Genomic DNA, 27028 nt, shown 5'->3' on the forward strand with positions numbered 1-27028 from the left:
ATACAAGAAACCAAAAGCACAATGATCCTGAAAAAGTATTGTCTTAATTTTATGGGAATAATGCCTGCACACTACTGAAGTTGTAGATAGTTGTAAAATTACACATTATTGTTGAACTATTAAGGAATGCTACTGCATATATAGAAACTTACATGTCCGTGCTGAGTGTTTCACTTATTTTAGGGAATTATCACATTCACTCACAAAAATAGGAACATTATTTTCCAAATATTTGTTTTTCTGGGGGGGATACCTTTCCTGTAAAATGACCTCTTATCATTTTCGCACATTTTTTTTTCTTTTCAGGGTGCCTCTTTCCTGATTTCACTCATTATAAACAAAATGGATTTATTTTGTCATCAGTGTATCCGATTGTGACCAAAGAAATGTCACCCCCTTGGTGGAGTAACCACATGTACCCGCCACCCAAAAAGCCAGCTTTTTTACTATTGGGATGTATACATTGAATGGATGCTGCTTTTAAATTCTTTTTTTTTTCTTCCCTGATGTTAGTTTGAGAGGAAAAGGGAGTGAGGGATCACAGATGTCAAGGGTGTGTAGAAGGAATGGAAACACCATAAAAGACCAGGACCGTCCCGTGTGTATTATTCAAACCTTGACTCTGGCCTGGGCAGCCTCCCTCTGGTCACGCTGGTGCTTGGCCTGCCTCTCTTTCTCCTCCAGGTCAGCTTGCAGGGCGACACAGCGGGACGTTAATCCCCCTTTCTCCTCCTCGAGCGCACGCGCCACCTGCTGCGCCTCCTCCTCTTTCCTACCGCACGCCGTCTTCCATTCCTGGATGAGGACGAGGGAGGTGTGCGTGTCAGGAGACGGGGTCGAGAGGGGCAAATAAACAATAACACGAGGAAAAAGAAAAAGTTGATACAGCGGAGGTTTTGCTTGCCCCTGCTTCTGTGATTGCCTACTACCAGGGTGGGTCAAAATGTTCTGAACTGATCTGGAAGTGTCGTATATAATTTTAAATGCGGTGAACCCTAGCTATCATCACGGTTCATCTGGAGACCACTGCTAAATTTTTCGAAAGGCACGTTTTTTTTTTTCCTCACCGATTGTGGGTATCACCGTTATGCGTTGCCCCTTGGGTTTTTATACATGCAACAGTCGAGGTTTTACCCTGCAATGAATATGTAATGACTGGCGAGGCTTTGATATTTAGTTTTTTTTTTCCCCTTAATTTATTCCGGGAGATGCCCGCATGAGCCACTGATTGGCCAAGGTCACCTGTGCTGAGGGGTCCGTGCGAGCGAGCAAGCCGCCGGCTGCGCTAGCCGCTGGCTGTGCTCGCCGGACACATGCAGGTAGAGGGGCCGCCGTGTCAGTTCTAATGAGAACGGCGCTGGCCGCAAGGCCCATTAGGCTCCCCCTTTTGATGCTGTCCCCCTGCCATCCCTCGCTGTGAGACCGCACCAAAAACCGCGAGAGGGCCGTTCTTCTATCAATTAAACATCGCCGGGTCCCGTGCTATGATAATTTTGGGCAGGCCACACCATACGACACACTTGTTCCACTCTCCTCCCCGCTGACACAGTCAGTTAACAACCTGCCTTTTTTGGTTTGCTTGTTCTTGCACGTCCTTACCAGCTTTTAAGTATTCTCTGTTGTCTGTAGCAAGACAAAGCTCAAGGGGCACACGTCACATTGGATGCCGCGCAAAAAGAGAACGCGTCGGACCAACCTGCAGTTGTTTGCTCTTGTCGTGCAGTTGTTGGTTGACGTCTTCCAGCTCGCTCTTCATTAAAGAAGCCTCCTCGTCCATCGACGGGCATCTTTGGAGAAGCTTGTTGACCTCTTGCTGCTTTTCTGACACTTTCTACCGACAGAAATCCAGCAAAAGAGAAGATTGAAGTCAAATGATGCATTTTGAGCTCCCGGGTGGTAAAAAGTCTGTTCACTTGGTCTGAATTCGCGACCCAGGATCCATACATAAGACAAACTTGCTTTGAGCGGCTGAAATTTCATGGAAGCATCTACCAGGGTTGATCAATTATATGATGTCATCAAGGTTTGGGCTGCACACAAAATTGATTGGGAATATCTCAGGGGGAATATCCAAGCAACAGAACAGACGCTTGATGCAAACCCAAATTTCATGAGCAGCTCCATGGCAGCTTTTGTGGCCCTTCCGGCCTCGCTGCGCAAGCGGCTGCGATTTGCTATTGTTTTATAATCCGCTACCGTCTGCGAGCGCGCACTCGTCTGAAATAACACGCTGCTCTGGGATGCAATTAATTGCCGCGATGCGGGAAATGGCTCTGATCCGACCAGATCGTGGATTTAGGCGGTCCTCGCTACTTCCAGATCGCTGTGCTAAGAGCGCAGGGGCGAGCAGGGGTAGGCGGGGGGCCTTTAATAGAGATTTAGGAGTAGGAGCGTCAAATAAATTCAAACGTTGATAATCTAGTCAGCAAGAACAATTTGAACCTTGGTCGCACTTAACTCACGGAACAACGGCTTTTGAGGGCGAAACGCTTTGCCTGTACACGGTCCGGGAACTGACAATAGACCTGTTCCAGATGACTCAGACATCTTACATCGATTTGATCGAAGACCATTTAGAGATTTATACAAGAACAACAAGATTTTAAAATCTAGTCTTTGACTCACGGGAGGCCGGTGGAATGATTTCAGGACAGGTGTCATGCGGTAAAGTTTGCTGGGGTTTGCAAGCGCACCGGTGGCAGAATTTTGGATCAGCTGCAGCTGCCCGATTGATTTTTTTTTTTTTTTTTAAAGACAACATTACCGTAATCCAGCCTACTGAATATAAAAGCATACACCAAAATGTCATGCTTGATTTGTAGCTTTCAATGGCGCTGACCTTGGCACTCAATGCGACAAGCTGCAAGATTTAAAAAAATTTCACAGTACCTGCTCCAGATCGTGTATCTTGAAGTCTTTGGCCTGGAGGATCTCCAACACCTTCCTGTCCTTCATCTCACCTTTGTGCTTCTCCCTAAAAGACAGAATGATGTGCACGACTGCAGATGAGGTGGACTGACAACCGAATTGCACGTGACGTAAAAGCGGTGTTTCAAAGTCAGCTTTTAAAACAGACTCTCTTGGAGAAATGTATTGAGACTGCAAAAAAATTAAATGAAATAAAATAATAATAAAATAGACTGGGCGGAAATAAGTCACGAAGGAACATTGCAAAATGATCTTGTCAAACTCTGCTAGAGCACAAGACACAACATAGGACCATTTTAAATACTGCAAAGGGAAGTTGTTCATACATAAGACTCCACACTTATCAGGATGAAACACGTGTCAAATTTCAGGCCAGCAGACCAGATCCAGCCCACCACATCATATGGCTTGTGCATCAACTTCCAGGATTTTGCAAAAATCTCTCAAAATGTCAAATTTTCATGTGTAATAAATAATTTTTGGGGAATCAAACTCCTTTTTACAGTAACATGGACAACTATTATCCTTGACTTCTGATTATAAAACTAGTTATTCAGCAATTTGTTGTGTACGAGTTTCAGATTAGTTTCATTTTGATGCCTCGAGCATTTCTATTTTTTGTTTTTTTTAACTTACCGGTACTCTAATTGAGGACTCGTTTCAGCCCTTGGATCTTCACATGAGGGCAGCTTGGCACCCTAGTGTGTAGCACGTCTGCCTCACAGACGAGATGTCCCAGGTTGGTTCAAATCTGCTCAGGCCCTTGTGTGTGCATGTTTTTCGTCGGCTTGTACGCGTTTTTTGCAGGTACTGTGGCTTCCTCCCACATTCCGAAAACATGCATGTTAGGTAAATTGAAGACTGAATCGTCCATAGGTCTGAATGTGAATGTGGATGGTTGCAATGTGATTTACTGGCAAACACTACAAGTTGCATCACGCCACTCAGCCGCTCTATAATGTCCCTTCTAAAATCCATCACCAAAGCCAATTAACACTCTTCCCATTTTTTACCGGATATTCAGACGAAGAAGAAAATACGTAGCATTCCAAAGATTTACAGCGGCATCAGAGTGAACTTTCTTTCAGCCCCCAGCGCATCTGTAAAACCGTGTGAACTTCGAAGGAGACAAAAAAAGAGCAGCAATTGGGGACCGGGTTGTTTCAACTGCTCGAGGCCACCGGGGCTCCCCCCTCCCTCCCACTCCACGTACTCATCGCTCACTCCCGCAACACCTCCCGTCTTCAAGGCCTTTCCGCCAGTCTCTTTGCCTCTCCTGATCAGCCTCCTCCCCTGACAGACACTGAAATAAGTATCTTGGGGGTCCCTTGGGCTAAGAGATGGAACGCGAGCTGCCCTAGCTACATCTCCTGGTGCGCCGGTGCTCACCGCATTCCCTTGCAAAGCAACCAATTGCTTCGCCCCCCCCCCCCACAAAAAAAAAATAAAAATCCACACGGGGGACGGAGGGGGTTTGAGCGGAGGATCCCGGTGGGAACTTGCGCTTGACTGGAGTCGACACAATTACCATGTCAATATCCTCCTGCGCATCAGGTGATACAGTACACACGCTCACCGCGATCTCTGGGTGGATGTTCCCCGGCAGTCTCCGCGGACCGGCACACTTTGATGGGTTTCCTGTGGGGCTGTGAACTAACTGAAGTGGGTGTGGAGGAAGAACGGGAGGCACCTGTACCGAGGAACTCTCTCTCTCTCCTCACTTAGACGCTGTGTTGAGCTTTTTTACTCTCCTGTTCAGAATCGGCTAACAACTCCCAGAGCCCTTCAGATTTTATCTACTGCGCGCAGATGTTTGTGAAGCTACCTTCACGCTTGTAATTTGTAGTCGAGATCAAACCTCATTATACATTACTAAGTGTGTCAAGTAGATACCATACAGGTGACGGCCTGGCGGTCACTCATCAGTTGAGGACATTTGTTATCGATGCAACAATGTAACATTGGATGATGCATGGCTAGAAATGACCCCTCCAAAAGAACACGGGCCAAGTTGCCAACAGACATAGGATGAGTAGTAAATACATGATAAATACATGAGACTGTTGTTCTCCTCCAGTGGTTGCTGGTCTAATTATGACTGATTGTATAGTGGTATTCCCGTCGATCGGCCGCAGGTCGTGATCAGCCGATTTCCGTGGAAAAGTGCGTCATCGGCATATGCCGATCGATGCCTTTCATTGCCGGTAGCAAAAAAAAAAAAAAAAAAGATCTTTCGCAGCTCATATTTTGCAGCCTGTAGCCATCTAGAGCTCAGCCTGTGTGCAGTGTAGCGTTCCATCTGCGTTTCCTTAACATTGCACGCTACAGAGCAGACCCGTCACTGTATCGTAATATCGGGTTTCTTCACTATTAATTTGAAAAGAAAAATGCAATGTTTTGAACGGAATGGAAATGTGGATGGAAAAGAAAAAAAATTTGGATGAATCAATTAATCAATTAAAAAAAAAAGTGACGGATTGAGCCTTTATTAAAATAATCCGTGAACAACTCAATCGGGAATCAGAATCAGCCAATTTCATTCATGGATGAATGAAATTAACCCAAATTGGGTTTTATTATTTTTCATGGCGGTACGGTTTTCAATGTGGTACGTTTTTTAAAACTTCTTTTCCATTCCGGTACGGTTTTCGGAGTGCAAAATGCATATTTTGTACCGGTATTTTAAATAGGGATGTCCCTGTCACATTTTTTTCACCCAAATCCACATCCAAGTCAATTGAATTTTTGAGCATCTGTCGACACCGAGTCAGGGTGTTTGAAATCGGACAGAGATTTCTCCTTGCTTCGCTTGTTGATTTAAGGACCATGATGTCCAAACGTGATCAAGCGGCAGACGAGAGAAATCACATCACATTCGTCATCATCCGACTTGTGAACACAAAACGAAATTCTGCAGTTGCCGCGGCGACAAAAGCCGGTGAAGGCGTCTCAATCATATCCGAACATCCCCGAAGAAAGTGTTCCAACGTTCTGCGGGCCATATGACTTCTCTTGAGGGATGAAAAACGTTAGCTTTCCAAAATAACAACCTGAGAAGTCAAGGGGTGCACGGGCCGCTTTCGAGGCGGCGTACTGCCGAGCATCTGCGCCAGAAATTGCCGTCCTTGGATCTTTCTGTCCAGAAACATACCCCAAAGACAAGAAGCCTCCTAGATTAGATTACATTTATACACATGGGCATTGTCAGGAAAAGTGTACATATTTTATCTTTTGCGAACGTTCCCATGCCACTGATCTTAGCCACTCGGTGAAAAAGGTCATATTCAATCTCAATTTATCCGTTAAAGACGCGCGTTGCCAGGGGTCTTCCGACGGTCCACAACGGGAGCCGTGTAAGAGTGTTTTCATTAAAAAGGTTTCCATGGCTGAACCGCGATACAGAGGATCACAAGGCTTAAATCGGCATCTGCGGCAAATTCCGTCCTAACCCCAGTAGAACGGCCAAGGTGCCTTACGCCCGCCGAGCGACTTTCGCGCTTATCTCATCGCACTGGAGAGGTTAAAAAAAAAAAAAAAGTGGGGAGGGGGAGTAGAAATGTACAATCTACAGCTGTGTGGGGTTTGGAGAAAATATGGATCGACTCACCTCTCAACAACCAGACTCACAGCCTGGGTCAAGTCTGGATGTTCCACTTGAAGTCGTTTCCACAGGGACCATACAAAGTCTTTATCGGCCTGGGGAAAACAACGTTAGAATGGGTTATTCTTGATTGGCCTAAAATAGTACCCACCACCACCAGAAGAAAGCCCCCATTGCAGTCGAAAATTTGGGTGCACCAAAGAAAAAAAGTTGTGCGCACTGGTGCAAAAAGTCTACAGCCCCGTGTGTACATTTGTTCTTATTAATCGTTACATTACAGGTTTACTTTGAGAGAAAAGGGTATTCCATCAACTTATTTGAGAACATCATGCATGACCACACTGGGAGTGTTTGCTCAGTAGATGTTTGAAGGCCCGAAAAATAGATAGATCTCAAATTGTCACAAAATAGACTCACGTGGTTGTCAATGAACAGCGACAAGAGAACAAAAATTTTCCTCAGCACAGCAGGAGTGCTTGTTGTTTGAATTTTGACTCTGACTACATGAAGCAACGCTTTCCTTTGACTCATTTCCACTAAGGACAGCAGCAAAACATGTCAGTTTTCTCTCCCCTTAAAAAACAAAAATGAAGAGGAATCACTGATGACATTTAGCATACCAGGGAAAAGAGGAGTCGATCAATAATTTAAGCAGTCTCGTACAAAATAATTTTTGATCGGCCCGAGTTAAGTCGTGAGCGCCTCCGAACGCAGGCGTCTGGGAGGTGACCTTCTACTCAAGGGGAGCATGCATTGACACTTGTCGTGATCAACTATTTATGATCGGCGAGGGCCTGGCATCCATTTTGATATGGGGCTTGCAGTTTCTTCATTAATCAAGCACTCTCCAGATCTGTTTTTCCCAAAGTAAGCAGCCCCGGAGAACCTCAAAACTGATGACAGAGTGAGTCATCCTCAAGTCGACGCATTTCCAATTCAAATTGTCTCTGGAGTTTTCTTTCTTTTTTAAAGCTACATTTCATTTAATGAGGGACATCTTAAAAAAAAACTACATTTCTGACATTAAAAGACAGAATTATACCAAATCGACTTGATATAAAATTATCTGATAAATTATGTTCACATCATCACAAGATAAAAGTCATCCCTCCCACTGGACTCCGTTGGTCTCCAATTAGTACACGAATTTTAGCGCCCCCATCTCAAAAGTGTCTCATCAATTATTGAGCAAAATGGCAGCGCGGACCTTGATGAGACCATGAGTGGAACATATCAAGTGGAAGGACTGTCAGGCTCTGCTGATGCGCATGCATCTGCGCCGAGACGCAGCAGAAGGGCCGCGGGAGATTCTGCAATTCTGCCTACAGTCAAGTGGCAGCGAATATCTTGAAATCACGCCGGCCCGTTAGCCGCCTTTAGCCGTTAAGACAGCCAAGCGTTTGGTCAAGAACCTCATCAGCGCGCACTTAAACATGTGTTGAATGTGCGTTTGATGGCTGGATGAATTATTCATTTTACATGTTAAGACACCGAAACACCACGGGCCAAACATAGTGGGGGCGAGCCACTGGAATCCAGCCACACATAATAATTCAATTAGCATCAGTCTAGCAGGAGCACTTGCTGGCTGACAGATGGGCGCCTTTGTAGTTAATGGCTGTCCCTGAGTACATCTTGCCAGAGACTTAAGACATCACTGATATTCAAATAGCAATATTTAAATGGTACACTATAGAACTAAAGCCCCCCCCACCCCACCCCCGCCTCAATTAGAGGGTCCGAAGCTCTGATGTCGTACTCCATGATGAGACCACCAAGGATGTTGCGTGTTTCAGGCACTTTACGTGTGTCGCGGCGGCAAGGAAACCAGGGGGAAGTTCTCGGCTCTTAGACTGGAGAGGTTACTCCCCTTACGTTGCGGTGAAAATATGTTGATTAAATTAAGTCATGAAATAAAATTAAGAATGAGGAATATTTAATATTCGATTAATCGATGATTATTTATGGATTCATCAAAATATCTTAATATCCATCCCTTTATCTGTCAAGATGCCCTCGAGCAAGGAATTGCATCCTCACATATCTTTTTGCGTATGCAAACACACGTGATTTGCATCGATGTGCAACAAAAAAAAACTAAAACACAGCAGGCTGGGGTGTATGTTGAAATTCCACTTGACGGATTCTAATCATTTTTTTATACATCTTCCCGCAATTAAAAACAGGAAAGTTTGCTTTTCCGCTCAAAATGATTTATTGCCTTCTAATGATGCACCAATCAATTCCTTGCAATTAAGAAGTAAAACGTCCAAGTTACATGCTGTTTTTTTCAGTGCGCTCATCAATAGGGTGAGTCAATGGAATCTACAGTATGTTGCAGGAAATTAACTACCTGTCGCGTGACTACCTTGTGACATTTGGAAAGCACAGCAACAGTTCACATGTTCACATTAGGCACCACCTGGTGGCGAGCATGCAAGGGAAACTTTTCTCAATGACAAACTAAGGAGGGAAGTTACTCAATGATGCTCGGTGAGGACTCAAGGTGTTTTTGGATTTACAGTACATGCACAAGGCAGAATGGCTTCAGTGCAACTAAATAAATAAATATATAAACAGGCTACGGGGACTGACTTCGCACAAAGTACGAATAAGTTACCCGAGTTAAGTAAATATATTTTTGTTCATCTCTGCCAGCGACTTAGGGTGACAAGGCAGACGAATGAAATGCTTTTACACGTTTTGGCAATTAATGTGTATCGGCTTTCAGTAACGTTATTGTTTTGGGGGTTTGCGCGTCGTAAAACTGTTGTCAACGTGAAATGTGTGTCTTAGCTCGGTAAAAGTTATGCAAACAGTACTCGTGTCTATAATACAGTATCATCGACACTTTTTGAAATGTTTTGGCGACATACCTGGCATTGCGACAACTCCTCCGATAAACTTCTCACTTGCTTCTCCAGTGCCAACATACGAGGGGCGTCTGCAGACGACATGGTGGGCCCACGAATGTAGTTTCACCCTCAAAATAAGAACTTTGAACAATACTAGTAGAACTGAGCCACAATAAGCTAAGCCTGCTAAGGCGTTAGCCGACAGCTAATGCGCACTCGTTCGTGTGAGTTTCAGTCGCCGTTAAAAGGTCCGCCTTGGGTCAAGAGCGTGATCCAGAGATATCACGTTCAAACGAGACTTTATTTATCATGATTGTCAATAGCATCCAACATGCTTTCTACGGTATTTTTCTCAATGGCTTCCTCATTTCAAACCAGCCCGCTGTTACTGGCTACGTCATGAAGAACACGACGTTTTACGACAGTTCAAGGCAACATATGACATTGACAAAATCCATTACAAATACAGTACTGTATATCTGCGTGTTAATTTTTTAAAACATTTTTTATCTTCCTAACAAAACACACGTGTCCTTTATAAATACAAAATAAACCCAACTAAGAATTCCCACGAGGCTCTAGTTTGTTAGAAAGTCCAAATTGTAGTATATTCCATGTACACTGCCGTGAATGTTTTCTCTCCAGAGTCCAGACATTTATGAATTTATATTTTCATTCAGCACAATCACTCCAGAAATTGCATTCTCTATTCAGATCAATTGTCAAAAAAGGCTTCAAACTATTAATGGATTGGTTTTAAACATGCAAGTACAAAAACATGTCCCCTATTAAAACATTGTGCGATGCCATTCCAAATATGAGTAGGATGAAGAAACACTCTTTCGAATCCTGCCCCTTTACCATTACCACAAAAGCGCTTGTGGGTTCAAATCTGGGCTCCTAGCCTTCTTGTATGCAGTTATATCTTCTTCCCCATGCTTGTGTGGGTTTCCTCCAGGTACTCTGGTTTCCTGCCCATTCCATTTTCCGAACCGCTTGATCCTCACTAGGGTCGCGGGGGGTGCTGGAGCCTATCCCAGCCGTCTTCGGGCAGTAGGCGGGGACACCCTGAATCAGTTGCCAGCCAATCGCAGGGCACACAGAGACGAACAACCATTCACGCCCACACTCACACCTAGGGTCAATTTAGAGCGTCCAATCAGCCTGCCATGCATGTTTTTGGAATGTGGGAGGAAACCGGAGCACCCGGAGAAAACCCACGCAGGCCCGGGGAGAACATGCAAACTCCACACAGGGAGGCCGGAGCTGGAATTGAACCCGGTACCTCTGCACTGTGAAGCCGACGTGCTAACCACTGGACTACCGGGCCGCCTTTTGGTTTCCTGCCATGTGTCCAAAAACATGCATGGTAGGTTAATTGAAGATTCTAAATTGTTCAGTCGAGTGAATGTGAGTGTGAATGCTTCTTTGTCTTTATGTGCCCTTCGATTTGCTGGTGACCTGTCCAGGGTATACACTGCATCTCACCCAAAAGTAATGTGAGAAAAGCACCTGTTTCAGATCACCCCTGACTCTAATGAGGACAATTGCTACACAAAATGGAGGGATAGACATCTGCATTGCCAATTAGGCATGGCCACTCCATTTTGTGTGGCTAATGTGCTTACCGTCTTAGTGTCAGAGTTCGAGGAAAATGAAGAAATATGACAAATAGCTTCTCCGCAGCCACACAAATGTTGTTTCATCTGTTTCACTCGATGGATTTAGCATGCTTTCTTGACCCAAGAACGCAGCTTGTCATTAGGACGCTCATTTGCGAAAAATTCATTTTAGTGGCGCTAAATTGCCAGATAATGTGCGACATCTGCCCGCGCCCTCGGTCAGATAAATAAACTGACATGTGATTTATTTGAATGTTCCTCTCTGTATTTGGTCACAGGGATTAATCACCGTCATGCATCAGTAGAACAGCCCTGTTTCTGACCGCATGCAAGAACACATTGGAACAAGTCTTTTGAACATCAAAATATTTACAAAAACAAATGAATAAAATCAGCATCACATCTATATCATACAGTCATTTGAACACTTCCATATGCTTCCCTGATCTGCACCGGCATATTCCACCATGTTTTGACTGTGCAAACACCTTGTATTTACCATTTTCAAATGCAGTCTGACTTGCTTTGGACAGATTAAAGCACATAAATGGGAGATATGAGCAATCACTCATATTAGCCAGGACACACTTCCTGCATTTAGGCAAAAAAGGATACATTTTCATAGACCCTCCAGCTTTGCCTCTGGCCTGGATGTGACAGACCGACATACCTCTCAACCAGAAACCACAAACACAGTCACTGCAGTGACAGCAGAGCTACTTTGATACACAACCAAATGGGGAAATCAGTCTCTGTAATACCACAGGAATGAAATGAAAATATATCCATGATTTTTTTTTCATTTAGATAAATACATTTTCCAAATGCAATACACAAATTGGCAGAGCATGTCTGTGAATATTTTGATTCATCCATGTCGTTGTGCTCTCTGAATTGAACTGATCGCATTGGGACTGTTGAAAGCAACGCGTGGTGAGTCTCTGTCACTGAAAATGCTGACAAATGATGGTTGGGAAAAAAAACTATCTTCATTCACATTATGACACAAATGCCATCCTCCTAATTTGGATGCTCATCTTCTTTTCGTACCAATCTCATTTTTAAGATTGCCAATAAAAAGAATTAAATAAATAGCTTTTTAAAATATACTGTATATTAAAATCAATTTTCTCTTTTCGCTCTAATTTGCTGAGCAGAGTGACTGAAAAGTGTGATTGCTCTGTCGCATTTACTCGACCAATTGTAGGAGGGTCGCTACAATTGCGATGATGCAAATGCAGCGGCATGAAAAATTCCCCAAAGACCCCCGACGACGAGCTCCAACACTGTGCCGACGCAGGCAGGCGGCGTAGAGGAGGAGAGGCACAAAACGCGACACTCCGCGGAGAGTTGTACAAAGCAGGTCTCCTCCGCCTGTTGCCTGAAGGTAAGTGGGGATATTGTCATGCACTATCGGCGTCTATGGCTTTGATGCTGAAGAACCTGAGACCTGCGTGAGATGACAAAAGGCACTTCAAGTACCAGAGGAACAGCGAGCGATTGTACAAATGCCAGCAGGGATGTCAAGACTAACAGAGTGTTTTGTAGAACATCCATCCCACTGGGTGGAAATGAGACTACATGCAAGAGATGAAGTCACTTGAGTCACTTTGGAGCATGGCTGATATCTTTATTTGCTAAATGGCTTCGTTCTTGTTCAACGTGGGGGGGGGGGGGGGCGTCAACGCTGCTCAACCACTGACGTTTAAACAGCGCGTCAAAACCTTCGAAACCTCAAGATTTTTTTTTTACCTCTTGTTTTCCCAGGTCTTAAGATGGTATAGCCGAAGTTTGAAATCAAAGTATGACCCAAGTCAAATTGGACTTTCAAAAATTGATAGTTCACCTCCTGCTCATTTTAGACTATGGCTGCAATGGACTTTTTTTTGTACGTCTTCGTTCTACACGTGCCTGCCAATTTTTGTCGGCCGAGGTCAGAGGTGTCAAATTCATTTTTGTGGCAGGCTACGTTGTTGTCACAGTTTCCCTTAGAGGGCCATTATGACTTTGAAACCGTATACTGTAAATGTTTATTCGCCTCCGCGTATTATGACATATAAAGTACACAATTAATGGAAAACACATTTTGAAATCAACAGCAAAGAATAGTAGTTTGTTCAACTCTTGTTCAAGTCACTGTAATAACGGAACAAGAAAATACTTGCAATATGCCAACATTAATTATTTACCACATATGACAAGTTGAAATTTTGGTTTCGATTTTAGCAAGCATCATGGAAGTTGACCTGCTTGATTTGCTTTCGCGGGCCACATAATATGATGTAGTGGGCCGGATCTGGCCTCTGGGCCTTGAGTTTGACACCGGTAGACTAGCTCAAACGTACAGGGATGGGTTTTTAGGTTACACCACTAGTTGGCGCTGTAGACCCATTTTGTTTTCATTGTTTATGACCATTTTTAAAAAAAAATCAAATTCTCCACCAGGGCCTATCAGTGTGCAAAATATTTAGTGAGTTTTTGTGCATGTTTAGGTCCCCCAAAATTCGATCATTTTTTGTGAAAAAAACCCCTCTCTCTATATACTGTACACACACACACACATATATATATACAGTAGATACACACATACATACACACATACATACAGTACATATATAAAATGTTAATCCTACATGCATAAGAATTTGGAACAAAGGCCAGTTACTGTCTTTTAAAATTAACCAGGTATATTACAATATTACTACCTTTGAATGAGGATGGGAGATGATTGATTACCCCCCAAAAAATCCCTCTTTCCATTGAACTTGATCACCAAATCGTTTTGACCCCTTTCCAATCAGAAGACACACTCTGGTTCACCAAACATACCACGAACACTACTCTCCTTTGTACTACCGCTGTCATGCGCACATCTGGATGTATCTGATGATTTTCCTGCACAAGCCCACTTTGTCATGCCTGTACCGCAGGCCCATCGAAGTGGTATGGCCTTGTTGTTTAACTGCTGACCTTCTGGTCCCATCACAGAAGAGGAATTGATCCACTTTCAGGCCACCTCCTCAAAGCAGAAACGGAACGTATATACAGTACCGTACATACAGTACATGACGCTGACGTATGCACGGTCCCGCGAAGCGCACCAATGTGGACGACTCAGGAAGTGTGGGAATGAGATCGGAGTATTTCCCCCAGGGATCTTGTCCTTTTCTTGCTCAAAGGGTAAATTACACTGTTGAGGCTGTTTAAAGTTCTTATTTCCCCCGAGGAGAAAAGAAAAGACCAAGGACTTGGGACATTGATTGCCCAATGTAAAGGTTGCCCTCGTGAAAAACAGCATTGGGATGAGCAAAGTATTCCCAACACCTGTGGTCTGCCTCTTTGTTAGTTTGGGGAGATGAAGGACATTTGCATTTAGGCTGAGTTTACACTGCTGGGCTTTCTTGGGCAATTCTGACTTGTTGGCTATTTTTAAGCGCAGTCTTTTGTCATGACGACCTTTTGTTACCGTTGTTTTTCACTTATGTTATTTCACTTATATAATTTCTCACATTTTTGTGGTTCCTTTGTTGAAAAAAGTTTCTCATTTCCTTACGTTTTGCCACATTTCACCAGTCATTACGCGTATCATATATATATATTTTTTTAAGACAGATCCCGCGTGTCTTACCGCCGCACTGCAATGAGCCCATTACAATGGGGTGGTCCTGTCTCATGAACATGAACCATGCTCACGTTGCTCCATCAATGTTAGGCCAAATCCGAGTATGACTTTCATTGCAATGGCTTTGTGATTACAATAAAGCGAGTGACTGCTACAATTCCAGTGCTTGAAGATTCCAACTCATGTTAGCAACACTAAGTTGTTGAATTACTCGGGTTAATACAGTGAACACTGAAAACACTGTTAGCTAATGCTAATATATGCTAACACAGCAGAGGTGCTTTGACGAAGTCCTTGTGAATGGTGTTTCGTCCCCCCCCCCCCCCCCCCCTTTATTTAGATACAAGGTTCGAAATAATGCCTTTCTTTGCGGAGCAGTATTGCAAATTAATGACTTTGAGGAGGGGCAACTTTTTAATTTAGCTGAGTTTCATCAAGGGTTTTATTAAACAGTAGCAAGTCAAAGCTGTTGCTAGCTAGCTGCTTCTGCATAAGTACCACAGCGCGTTCCTCAACTTCTGCCTAAACTTGATTCAGAGTTTTGCTGTTCAGTATGTATTCATGAGGCGCAAAATGCTAAATCTGTCTCACAAACCGGAATGTAAAATTACTTATTTTGAAGCTCGGAGTCAAATTTCCACAATATATCCCCCACAATATATTTACATCAGAAAATACTGTGATTATAACAAGGCTGCATGGTTTGTATATCTTGACAATCTGAAGAACTGCAAAGCAGCTCAAGTGACCTTTTCAGACTCTTTACTGCATGTGCTGCTGTTGCGAGTGACCGGGACTTAATGAAGAGATGAACCTCAGAGGGTTTGACTCCTGATGTACAGGGGCATAAGCTGATGGCTGTCCCAGGAGGTGGCAGGTTCAATAGCTCATTATCATTACCATCATTTAGACCCACTGCCTGAATAATGAAGGGTGGGGGACTTGTCACAGCAACAAATACACACACACACACACACACAGTATGCTCACTTACTGGCTAACTACCTTGGCTCACCATTAAAACGGGCCAAAAGCAGCACCTAAGGATTGTTAGAATGACAGAGTTATGATGTAAAAATGATCTTCCCATGAAATCTTCGTTTCACAGTATTTTTTTGGTTCCCTGTGTAAATGGGATAATCAGATGGCTGCAATGATAAATCGCAAGAAAAACAGGCAGGTTTTTCCCCCCCTGAAACTACAGGATTTCACAATTCCAGAGTTTATTAGAAAGAAAATCATGAGGCATTTTAATCTGAACCATGATCTCGTCCAGAAACCAATCCTCTCTTGTAAAGAGAGCCTTGAAAATTCTTATTTTGGCCGTTTCGATGAAATCATATCCATCCCACAGACATTTGCTTTCTCGTCAGTAAATGATTGTCAATTCAAAGTGCAGCTTGTTTGTATGGGAACACGCAAAAGTGTGATTTGTTTCTGTGTTGAGCCCCACAAAACTGAAAAAAAAAATCTTATGCAATTTTATGAGAACAAAGTTGTATTTTAGAAAAACACAATATTGGTTAAGACAAAACGTCTGCAGGTTGTTTAAGTTGGAAAAATATTTCATGTGAAGAAATGTTTTTTTTTCCCAGGACAAAAAGAATATAGCCGTTTAAAAATACAGTTGTATAGTTTACAAAAAAAAATTCTGTCAAATAAAATAATGTTAGAATGATCCCCAGATGGAAAATTCAGGAATTACAGTACCATATCATTTTATGAGTAAAAGTCACAAGCCTATGAGGAAAAATGCCCTGATTATACAAGAAGAAACACGACAATATCAAAACAATTCATATTTTATGTACAGAATGTTATGATTCAAGTATTTGACACAGCATTATCATCCTTGTGTCGATTCCCTTCAGATTGTGCAGGTGTACCGAATAGTGTGACTTGTGAGTTTACTTCCAGGCTGTATTGTACATGTGGGCTTTTGGCTCAGATACGAGTTTGTAATATCTCGTTTAATTAGCAAAGTCAAGCACTCGGTCGAACAGGCATATGGTCTTCACTCTCCCACGGCTTCAGCCAAGCTATGAATATGCATAGAGTGGGACCTCTGCAGCTTGTTAACCGCCAATGAATTCAACACAAGCCTAATCCCAGACCGATTATTTACCCCTTGACCAAAACATGCAAGTGGCGCTTCCGGACGCTTGACTTGGTCGGAATGGCTCCCTTGGGATTTGGCTGCCTGTATACACACCGTTTTCCATCCACTTAAGGCAAATACAGTCAAAAGCTTCCTTCAAATAGCATACCTGTCAACTTTTCGGAGCGCCAACCTGTATAAACTACCAAAAAAATCCTTATAAAGAGCAAAAAAATCCTTATAACATACCAAAGCATTTTATATGTCAAAATAACGGCAGAAAAAACCCCACGAAATTTTCAATGATATGTATTGTAGATCTCCATAATACAATGTCTGGTTAATGTCTAATCATCATTCTACTTAGTGGCATTACTGTGTTCAGTTGTATTCCTGCGTTACTTTTTTCACCAACTCCAAATGCTGACCCATCGGCTCGAAGTTACAGCATCCATTCATATTTACTTTGGAAATGAAAGCATTCGAGTAGACTAGCACCATTCTGGGCAAAAGCAAACGGAACTACCTGTTAGGGGGGAAAAAAACGGAAATTGTCAGAATCCGTATGATTTGTGCGATACGGCCATATAGTAAGATTCACCACAAAATCCGTATGAACTATGGCTAAACCGTATGAGTTGACAGGTATAAAACTGCACCTCCCTTATAGCATCAGGAAACAATTGCATCCTTTTGAACTCCGTTGCTCACCAAAATAGCAGCACCGGAGGATGCTAGATGTTGCCGTTTTCTTTCTGATTTATTTTCCATTAATGCAGGGCAGAGTTTAACTCCTTTCGTAAATCCTCTTTCTTTGCTGAGGAATTTCTATCAAGAGATCGAGATTTTCTGTAAACTGTGGCATTCAGGGAAAATGCATTTTCAATTTTATAGACAAATGATACGATTTATAGTCACAGGGGTGAGTTGAGAAGCACTTACTGTGTATACGTGCAGTGTGAATGCATCTGGTGTTTTGAAAAAAAAATGCCCCTCGCCCCACTGGGGGACCCTGCATTCAAAAAGTTTCAGAGAATTCCCCACTGTTTTTGTGCGATCATACTAAAACGATGACGCGAACTTTTAATTGAGCGCAGTCTCTAATCATTTGACCCACGCGTTGAACAAGAAGAAAGAAAGTTTCCTCTTGTTCGTGTTGCTTGCACAAAGACGCCACACTTGGTCCGTGACACAAACTCATCAAACAACCAAGTAAGTCACACACGGAGCGCGAAGAAGCTTGCAGACAGAACACCTTCCCTGCAGGGCTGCGCAGACGGACAACCATCCAGGGGAGTGCGTGTGCGTGGGGGCCGGGGAGGCGTTTTTCTTTTCTCTCCTAGCTTTTCCACAAGGTAGGACAGACACGTTGAGCTTGTCGGCTTCTCTCGTTAAGAAGGCAAACTAAGAAAGGAAAAGGGGGAAAAGACGAAGGAAAAGAAGGCGACGTCGTGATTGCGCGTCAGCGTCCGACTTTCCCGAATCTGGGTGACTCGCGAGTTGCCCCCCCCACTACCACCACCCAAGCAGGTTCCGAAGCCTCCTCCACCAAAGAATCACCTACGAGTATCAAGTACAAGTTTTCTAATTCGGCGCCGATTCCCGGCACGCGGCGAGCAGCGGCGTCGAGGAGAAAGTTCCCCGCTTGAGGGCGAAAGCAGGCTTTTTGTGTGCCGGAGGACGCAAAGTTTGCCAACGTGCCAAAGGAGTTCGTCAGTTCTGTCAGATGCGTCATGCAGCCATGGTAATTACGATTTTTGTTTCCATATTAATCTTATTCTGGTTAGGAAATGCAGAATCAGGAGACGACACTGGGTTTCACTTGATTTAGTCTGCGGTACGTGAACGCATCAGAGCAAACGAAAACTTATCACGCATTTGTCATTTTTCTGTCACTTTTTTGTTTTTCTCCCCCCACATTAACCAACCAAATACAGCCCCTAACCTCACAAGAAAGGAGAAAATGGCACATTCTTGCAAATCTGAAGTAAATTTATAACTAACTGATCAAAAACTGACATTGAAGCAGCAAAAGTGGCATCTAATTTCATGTGTCCAGTCTAAACCACCTGCAGTGATTTATTTAAAACTGCCCAATTGACCTCGAAATGTCACCAATGAGCCATGGACATTCATTTTGTTACATTTTGTGGATTATGTTAAGGCCTAAAATTCCTCAAGGCCTCATCTGTGCAGTGGGTGACAATTTCAGTTTGTTTTGGGGGACTTCCTGAAACAACCACCCCTTACATGGTTGTTCATTTTGGGGTGAAAAAAGGTTTCTCGGCTGGCAAGGCACATAAAAGGTGAAGACAATATTTTACAATGCTGTCCTCTCATCAGAATTATAAAGGGAGGAGACATCGAGCTCAGACAAAATGTAACACACACACACACACACACAGTAACACACGCATGCCATGTCCATGTCGTACATTTTAGTGGACAGCTAAGAGCAAGAAGAGAGCAGGAATAACAGAACAGTGTGAGATGAATGAATGACCCCCCAATTGAAAGCACCGCCAAAGTACCTTCACACATTCATCAATGAGTGAGTGTGTGTGTGTGTGTGTGTGTGTGTGTGTTTCAGAGGATTTTTGGCCTGGCTTGACTGTGTGTGTTTTTGTGTGTCGGGGATATTTCGGAATTGTTCGTGAAGAATGCCAATTTACGTTCCAGGGATGCCATTTCATGACTTTTATCTCTCTTCCCTGGCAGAGGGCATGTGCGTGCGTGTGCGTGTGCAATTCACATTTTCTCGACCAGCAAACAAAGCGCCTTCACTTCTGCAGGTATTGGGATTGTGCGAGCCATGGATTACGATCACAAGTGTTGCCGTGGGCTCTCGTTAGTGGAGATGAATGATGAAAAGGACTCGTGAAGAAAAAGTGCCACAGAAATGGTGTGTTAGGTTGAACAATATTTGTCAACAGCGGGCACGGCACGTCAAGCCCTTTGAGACTCTTCTGTGATTAAGGGCTATCAAAGTAAATTTGACTGGACTTAACAAGCATCGCGGCATATCACAGCACTTCCGAGATTGCCCCCCATGTTAACAGTGCGGGGATGACATCGGAGCAATCTGATTAGATGAGACCATGACATCATTCACTTTCTTGCTCTTGTCCAATAATTTGATTCTGGTGAATTTGTGAAATGTGAAAAGTACTAAATTCCCTTCCTCAATAAGAACCCCATTTTGTACTTTGATCAAGTGGTCATTTTTGTTGAGAAATGGCGATGCTATTAGCATACGCAATATATAAACATTCGTAGCAGTGTTGCTATAAATGTTCCTCCAGCTAATCATGCGCGAGGTGGAAAGCAAAAAAAGGAAAAGAAAAAAAGGAGTGGAAAAAAAAGCGGAGGTTGTCAGCCCGGTCGTGATTCCTTTGGTACTTCGGGAATCATGAAAGGGGAGAGAAGTGCGTGTGCCGCGCTGCCGGTTAGTCGGTTCAATAATCTCCTGGACAGGTGGGCCAGTGAAGACCCTCTCTGCCGCTGGCCCTTAGAGAGGCTGCTAATGAAGAGAAAGGCTGCTTAGAGGTGCTCCGCTCCGACCCCATCAACCCTACCCTGTACCCCCTGCTGGTTTCCTCTGATAACTGCCCAAGAACCAGAACACTCCATGCTCTCCATTCTAACTGTACTGCAGACTGCCACATCCCTTTCTCTTAATTTGAAATAGAATGCCGTGCGTAATGATAACAATGTTAAGAGACCAACTCTATTAAACGATTTCTTTTGATAACCACATCAATGGCGAATATAAGTCAGACCTTGCACTTGACACAAAAGACTGCTCACTTGCATGAACAACGACTCAAATAGTCAACCAAAGATGATACAGTCACACCATGCAACGGTATTTTCTTAAGTTTAGAATTTTTTTTTAGCTGTGGCAATTAAAAAAATAACCACACACACAAAATCAAAACCCAGGACTTTATGCCAAAAAACAAACAAATATCAATATTGTAAATATGAAATGTTCTACATTAATATAGTTGTAACTTTATACGCTGGAACGTAAAGGATTTCATTTCCGGTATCTGGTCGTTTTTAGCTGTGTAGCATTATTGAGTATAATTTTCACTCCAGACACGAATCAAATTGCCTTTAATTTTGCTCTTGAAAGTTGGATGCACTTCACTTTAACACAGCTCCAGGACTTCATTCCGGTGTTTCAAGATTACTTGCCAACTTTCGGTTAGCTTAGCAATTAGCATGGCTTCTCTATCTTCTGTTCGTTACTCATCATCATCCGTTTGTCAGAACGATACGATACATGTGAGAAACATAGCTTATTGTCGCCATCGAGGCGATGAACCATGACTTAGAAGCGACTTTGTAACATATTTTGCCACACTAGCTAGCCAGCCGAAGGTCGTTGCTAGCTACACGTTAATGTACATATACGTCCAGCCCAGCAAAGCTTTGTGGGACTGTCTCCGGGGTTCATTTATAGTCACAACTTAAAAATCTGTGATCTCAGCTTTTAATGAGGCGCAAAATGCGAATTTTGACCTGCAAACTGCGATGCAAAATCACCCATTTTGCGATTTTTAAGATGTTTGAACACTGACTCCCCAAAAATTGAGAGGAAGCCACAGTGTAGTGGAAGTCCACACTTCCAGTTGAAACAGAATATCTCTGATGTTTATTTTTCATTTTCAATTTTAACATCAAATTCATTATTCCGATTATTATTAGCATCCGTTTTGATTTGGGAGACAATCGCGAGATGGCCTCCGTGCTCGTCCATCCTCCACAAAGCTCTGCTGTGAAGTTAAAACCTCAGCAATGCGCGGGTGAATACAAAGTATGTGAGACACGCGGGGTAGGAAGAGGAGGGGGACCAAAAAAAAAAAGAAAAAAAGAACACATTTATTTTAGAGGAACTTTATCCAGACAGTGATTTCAAAGCAACATTCTTGCGGTGTATTTATCCATCTAGGGGAGGGTCGCCGCTGCGCCCATTTGGCCCCACTAATGTCTCAGGTGGCCCAACGGTGCGTCTTGGCCACAACAGAAAAGGTAATATTGTGAAAAGGGAGTGGAGCGGGGCGAGGGTCACACACCTGTGGCGGCTGGAGATGGAAAAAATGTTGGAACAAGACACCAGACTGCAGCAGAGGCAGAGTACTTAAAACAAATTGCACGGCTGGCTTCTTAATTTTAAGAAAGCAACGGGTGAGACGTTAATAATTCGAAACAATAAACACCTAATAGATATAATTAGGCTTCTCGGTGCCTCAGCAGCACTGCAGAAGAAATTGAATCCTCCCGCCTCACTTAGACTTTAATTTCCTGCGAATACATTTTAAAACTCCTCGCTACCTGACATAAACAATGGACACTGATCAACGGGCTTAACGGCTGTTATGACAGGAGCATTTAGTGTGTTTTTACTCTTGCCTTATCACATAGATTTCTATCTGCGGTCGTTTAAATCTGCTCAAAGATAGATCGCCTTTTGCCTCATACTGATGGCTGTCTCTAATCTGATTACAATCAAGAAAGACCACAAAAAGTGTTTAAAGTGGAACCTGAAACGTGTACTTACACTGCCCCCCGCCCCATCCTTTTTGTCAGGCTGCATTTTTAAATGCTCATCCAAATTCAATTTCCCGAGAAAGGAACAGGAAGAAAAAAAACGCAAACACACCCAGTGCGCTCACCACCGTGCATTTCGTGCGCGATTAGAAAGGAAGACCATTTTCAAAGGCGCACTTGCAATTCTCAACATTTTTCGCTGTAATTTGGGCTAGTTTGAAAGAATAGATTCCAAAATGTTTCTTGATGGTTCAGCAACATGTAATGGTAAAGAGATTTGCCGTTAGGCAATTATTTGTAACTGATATGGTGGCTACCTCAAGACATAATCTAATGGTTCTGATAATGTCAAGCACAGTTTTTTTTTTTTTTTTTAAGGAAAACAAAGTTGGCGGCCCGGTGATCCAGTGGTTAGCACATCGACCTCACAGTGCAGAGATTCGGGGTTCAATGCCAGCTCCGGCCTCCCTGTGTGGAGTTTGCATGTACTCCCCGGGCTTGCGTGGGTTTTCTCTGGGTACTCCGTTTTCCTACCACATTCCAAAAACATGCGTGGCAGGCTGATTGAACGCTCTAAATTGTTCCTAGGTGTGAGTGTGAGCGTGGATGGTTGTTCGTCTCTGTGTGCCCTGCAATTGGCTGGCAACCGGTTCAGGGTGTCCCCCGCCTACTGCCTGAAGACAGCTGGGATAGGCTCCAGCACCCCCCGTGACCCTTATGAGGATAAGCGGATTGGAAAATGAATGAATGAATAAAACCAAGTTAACAAAAAGTTCTCTAATTGTTGCTTTATAGATACACGAGGTCCCGGAATATCTTAAAATCGTCAGCGGTGATTCACAAGCTCGTTCCACGAGGGTACCCGCTTCTGATGCTCTGGCCACATACACAACATTGCGTCCTTTTCCGCAAAAATATGTTTCCATGTGAGATGTGACTGTGCCACGTTCATAGGGAATGAGATGAGACGCGTTGATTGGTGTTGAATCGACTCAGCTGCGTTCACACCCACAACGGCGCAACGGTCATTGTTTTCACACACGGTTAAAAAAAAAAGCCACAAAAGGGAAAAGCAAAAGCAAAAAACTTGCACGCGGTTGCTCTCTCAACTCACTCATGAGCTGCAGTGAGTAATGCTGATATCTATTAAGCCATGATCTCTAATTCAGAATGGAAGCGCATATTTTTCAATATTTGTGTCTTAAACATCAATTACACTTCACTACTATAGGGGGAGCCCTGGAGGAAAACCCCCCTGCTGCTTTAATTGGATTTATCCACAACTAATTAGCAGTTAGTGCGACCCCCCCCCCCCCAAAAACATTTCCGTGTGGTGGCGTGTCAACAGCCCAGTCGGTAGTGGAATTACATTTCAATAGTAATCCATACGTCGCTGAGCGGACTGTAATTCAAAGTGATGTTACGCAAGGAGCCGCCTCCCAAATGGGAGAGAAATGGTTCTGCTGGGACATTCGCGCTTACGTGGTGTCATTGACTTTTTACAGCTCCCTACTGCCATAAAAGCTGCTCGCTGGAAACTCCAACAACTCTCTTTGTTTCTTTCTTTTTTTTTTTACAGTGACTTCAGATGACTTTCTGCGCAGGTTCTTTCCATGTTCGCGCATCAGCGTGCCGCTGAATCTTAGGCGCGGTGGAAAAAAGATCACCTCGGGCCACGCGGGGGTGATTTGATTCAAAGAGAATCATTTGCCCTCGAGGTGTCTTTTCTGTTCCCTGCCGAAAAGCTGGCGTGAGAAATGTGATATGACAAGATAAGTGGTGGCTCATGAAAAATTCCTGAGGACCGAGACGTAGTATGTTGACTTTGGAATCGCTGGCGTGGAGGAGCTCTACCCGACAAAAGTTACTTTTCCTGCGAGAACGGCTCACTCCAGAATGTTCTCATTTAGAACCTGTTTATATACGCAGCAAACGGCTGGAGAAAGTGTACCCCCCCCCTCCCTCATCCCCCTTGTAGTTCATTCCAGACATTCTCCCCAAGCATGTCGACCAATACTGTTATTGGCCACTTTGTCCTGAAATAAATCAGTCGACGGCAGGGTGACGGGTGAGCTCAGGGCACATATGAACAAACAAATATTCACACCAACATTGACCCTTTTTTTTGGGGGGGAGAAGTGAGGTAAACCCTGGACTGATCACCAGACAATCGCAGGCACTTAAATTCTCACCGATGGGCAATTTAGAGCAGTGGTGTCCTAACTATAGTTTCAGGGCCATTAGAAAATAGTAACAACACTTCTTTTAATAGGGCGACCCAGTCAGGGCAGGGGCGGATCTATTCTAGTGGGATACAGGGCTGTGGACCCCCCCCCCCCCCCCCCCCCAATCATGAAAAATTCCAAATTGTTTGCCTTATCACAGGTTTAAAAAAAAAAATAATGCCAATATATTCTTCAATTTATTCTGTATGCGACAGTCAATCTTTGGGCACGTGCAGCAGACAAGCAATGATTAACATGAACACCTTTGAACAATTCAGTCTTTAATTTTGGCTGAGGGAAATGCGGGATACTTTAGCCGAGTCGCCAGTCAGTCGCAGGAAAGATCAAGGCGAGCATGGACGAACGACTCCCTCAACCCGTTGCAAACTCCACACTGGAAGGTCTGAGCTGAGAGTCGAACCCAGGACCTAAGAACTGTCAGGCAGACGCGCTAACCTCTGGACCAGTGTGCTGCAGTGTACGTAATTACCGATTCTTTTTCATTCACAAATAGCGAACATTGTCCAAATTGAATTGGCTCCATTGTGCAGGCCTACCGAACGATACCAACTTCATCTTGGTGTGTAATAATGTCATGCAAAGTAAAATAATGCTCGTCTAGTCTGCTCAGTCCCCGAGTTTAAATGCTAAACAGGTTCAGAAACACATTCATCTGCTTTCTTTATAACCCACAAGGTTTACACTGACAATAAGTGGACCTTCATTGAAGCGATCATGTTTTTTTTAATGCTCTTTCAGCCTTGCTGAAGGACCCCCCCCCCCCCCCCCACCCCTTCCACACTTTACTTCAGAATTTGACTCCAGCTGAATCAGGGCAGGATGTTGTCGCTTTGTGTTACTTGTTCATGTTTTTGGGCTATTCATACACCCCCCCCCCCCCCCAAAGAATGAAAACTACAGGATTGGTGTTCTCGTCAAAGTTAAGTCATGGTGGTGTTACGGGGGCATCCCCCCCCCCCAAAAGACAATTTAATTCAATTCAATGCAGTGGCATCTTTTAAATCGACACATTTTTTTCCCTGATTCTAATCACTTTTTAATTACTTTATTCATTTCGTTATATTTCAATATAGCAGCAGTTTTGGAGTAACGTGTTGGCGGCCCGTTTGAAAAGAGCAGGCGGTCGTTTCTGCGAGCGGGCGGGGCGCAGTGGCGTCGGTGATGTTTTTAGAGCCGCGGGGGGAATTCTGCTGACAGGTAGCGTGTCGGCTGGTGGGGGGACAGTGGCGCTTTTGAGGAGGACACAGGAGACAAGTCTCCCAGCGCGGCAGGCGGGGAGAAATAGGGCCTCTTTCATGTGACTCTGCATTCCGCCAGGGCAGGCGCAGGCACAAGACAGAACATGCGTCTGACGTGAACCCCGCCCTCCACCCACCTCGTCGCTCTGCTGCTTGATGACCTTAACGTTTGTCAAAGGACCCCGTGGTGGAATTCTTTCGGACCATCTGTGTCAACGTGCAGGGCATGGCACGCACACATCTGCTTTGCGCATTAAGCGTTCTCATGAGATTTTTGCAGGAAATTGTACTAAAAGTTTCGCGAGGTTTCATGTTTATTAGACGACTGGTAGCTAGCAGCCCTGCCAAGACCATAAATAAGAATGAAAGATAAGCGCTAATAGATATTTAGAGGACTACTGTATATTTCCATACATTTGAATTAAAAATAAATAAATAAAAGAATAAATGAATTAAAAATCTTGGATTATCATAGATAAAGATGAAATCATTCTTATCTGGACACCCCGTAACAACTCTCACATAGGAGTTGACCCGACATTGATTATGTGCCGTCTTCTTTTACACAGTACCCAGCGAAGCGGGATATCGCTGCAATGTTATCCACTTTTGCGCAGCAACACAGCACTTTGCAAGAATGATGTATGACAATGACATATTTGTGGGCCGGCGACAATTGCTTTCAACACAACACAAGGCAGTGTTTCGGCATTGCAGACTCTGCTTTTACAGCGGCGCTGTCCCACCTGATGCTTACAAGGTGAAATATTCACGAGACATTTTACAGCCCCGTTCCGTTTCTGTAATTGTACAGAATAGGTTCTGGGAAAAGTGCCCAAAAATATTCCGACTTTTTCTCTACTTTGAATTGTCACCACTTAAACTAATTGAGTGTCTCTTTTCATAACGCTGCTCACAAAGAACAAAAGTCTTCACTAAAATATATGTACATTGTGCATAACCCTGAAAACAATTCCCGATTGAACTTGACTACATACTCAACAACCAACCAACTGTCTAACCAACCAGCAATCTACCTACAAACAACCAAGCTCCCAACTAAGCTAGATACCAACCAACCAACCAAAAAGCTACCTACAAACAACCAAGCTACCAAGTAAGATACTAACTCAACTACCAACTAATCTATCAGCCAACCAACCTACAAACAACTAAACTACCAACTAAGTAATCAACCAACCAAAAAGCTACCTACATTCAACCAAGCTAAACAGTAAGATGCTAACTAAGCTACCAACTAA

At 43.7% G+C, this 27028-nt stretch overlaps 2 protein-coding genes across 5 annotated transcripts in view; one reads left to right on the plus strand and one right to left on the minus strand.

Annotated features, from left to right (window-relative positions):
* cntln (centlein, centrosomal protein) overlaps positions 1-27028 on the minus strand; it is a 212776-nt gene that overhangs the window by 78235 nt on the left and 107513 nt on the right. For 2 of the 4 annotated variants that reach the window (XM_086119058.1, XM_086119059.1), the window contains exons 1-5: positions 9406-9761; positions 6536-6624; positions 2890-2974; positions 1697-1831; positions 616-795 (exon numbers count right to left, since the gene is read on the minus strand). In XM_086119058.1, the coding sequence (XP_085975184.1) occupies positions 616-795; positions 1697-1831; positions 2890-2974; positions 6536-6624; positions 9406-9486 (570 nt within the window). In that variant the 5' untranslated portion in view covers positions 9487-9761. Of the gene's footprint in view, positions 1-615; positions 796-1696; positions 1832-2889; positions 2975-6535; positions 6625-9405; positions 9762-27028 lie in introns of those variants that run through there. The other 2 variants (XM_086119060.1, XM_086119061.1) reach the window with 2 other exon arrangements.
* The window catches only part of bnc2 (basonuclin zinc finger protein 2), a 161414-nt gene continuing 152420 nt past the window's right edge, over positions 18035-27028 (plus strand). Inside the window, exon 1 of the mRNA XM_086119062.1 lies at positions 18035-18470. Within this exon, the coding sequence (XP_085975188.1) occupies positions 18453-18470 (18 nt within the window). The 5' untranslated portion in view covers positions 18035-18452. The remainder of the gene's footprint in view (positions 18471-27028) is intronic.

This window comes from Hippocampus guttulatus, chromosome 9, assembly GCF_054856545.1.
Source record: "Hippocampus guttulatus isolate MCC_2025c chromosome 9, RoL_Hgut_1.0, whole genome shotgun sequence".
NCBI lineage: Eukaryota > Metazoa > Chordata > Actinopteri > Syngnathiformes > Syngnathidae > Hippocampus > Hippocampus guttulatus.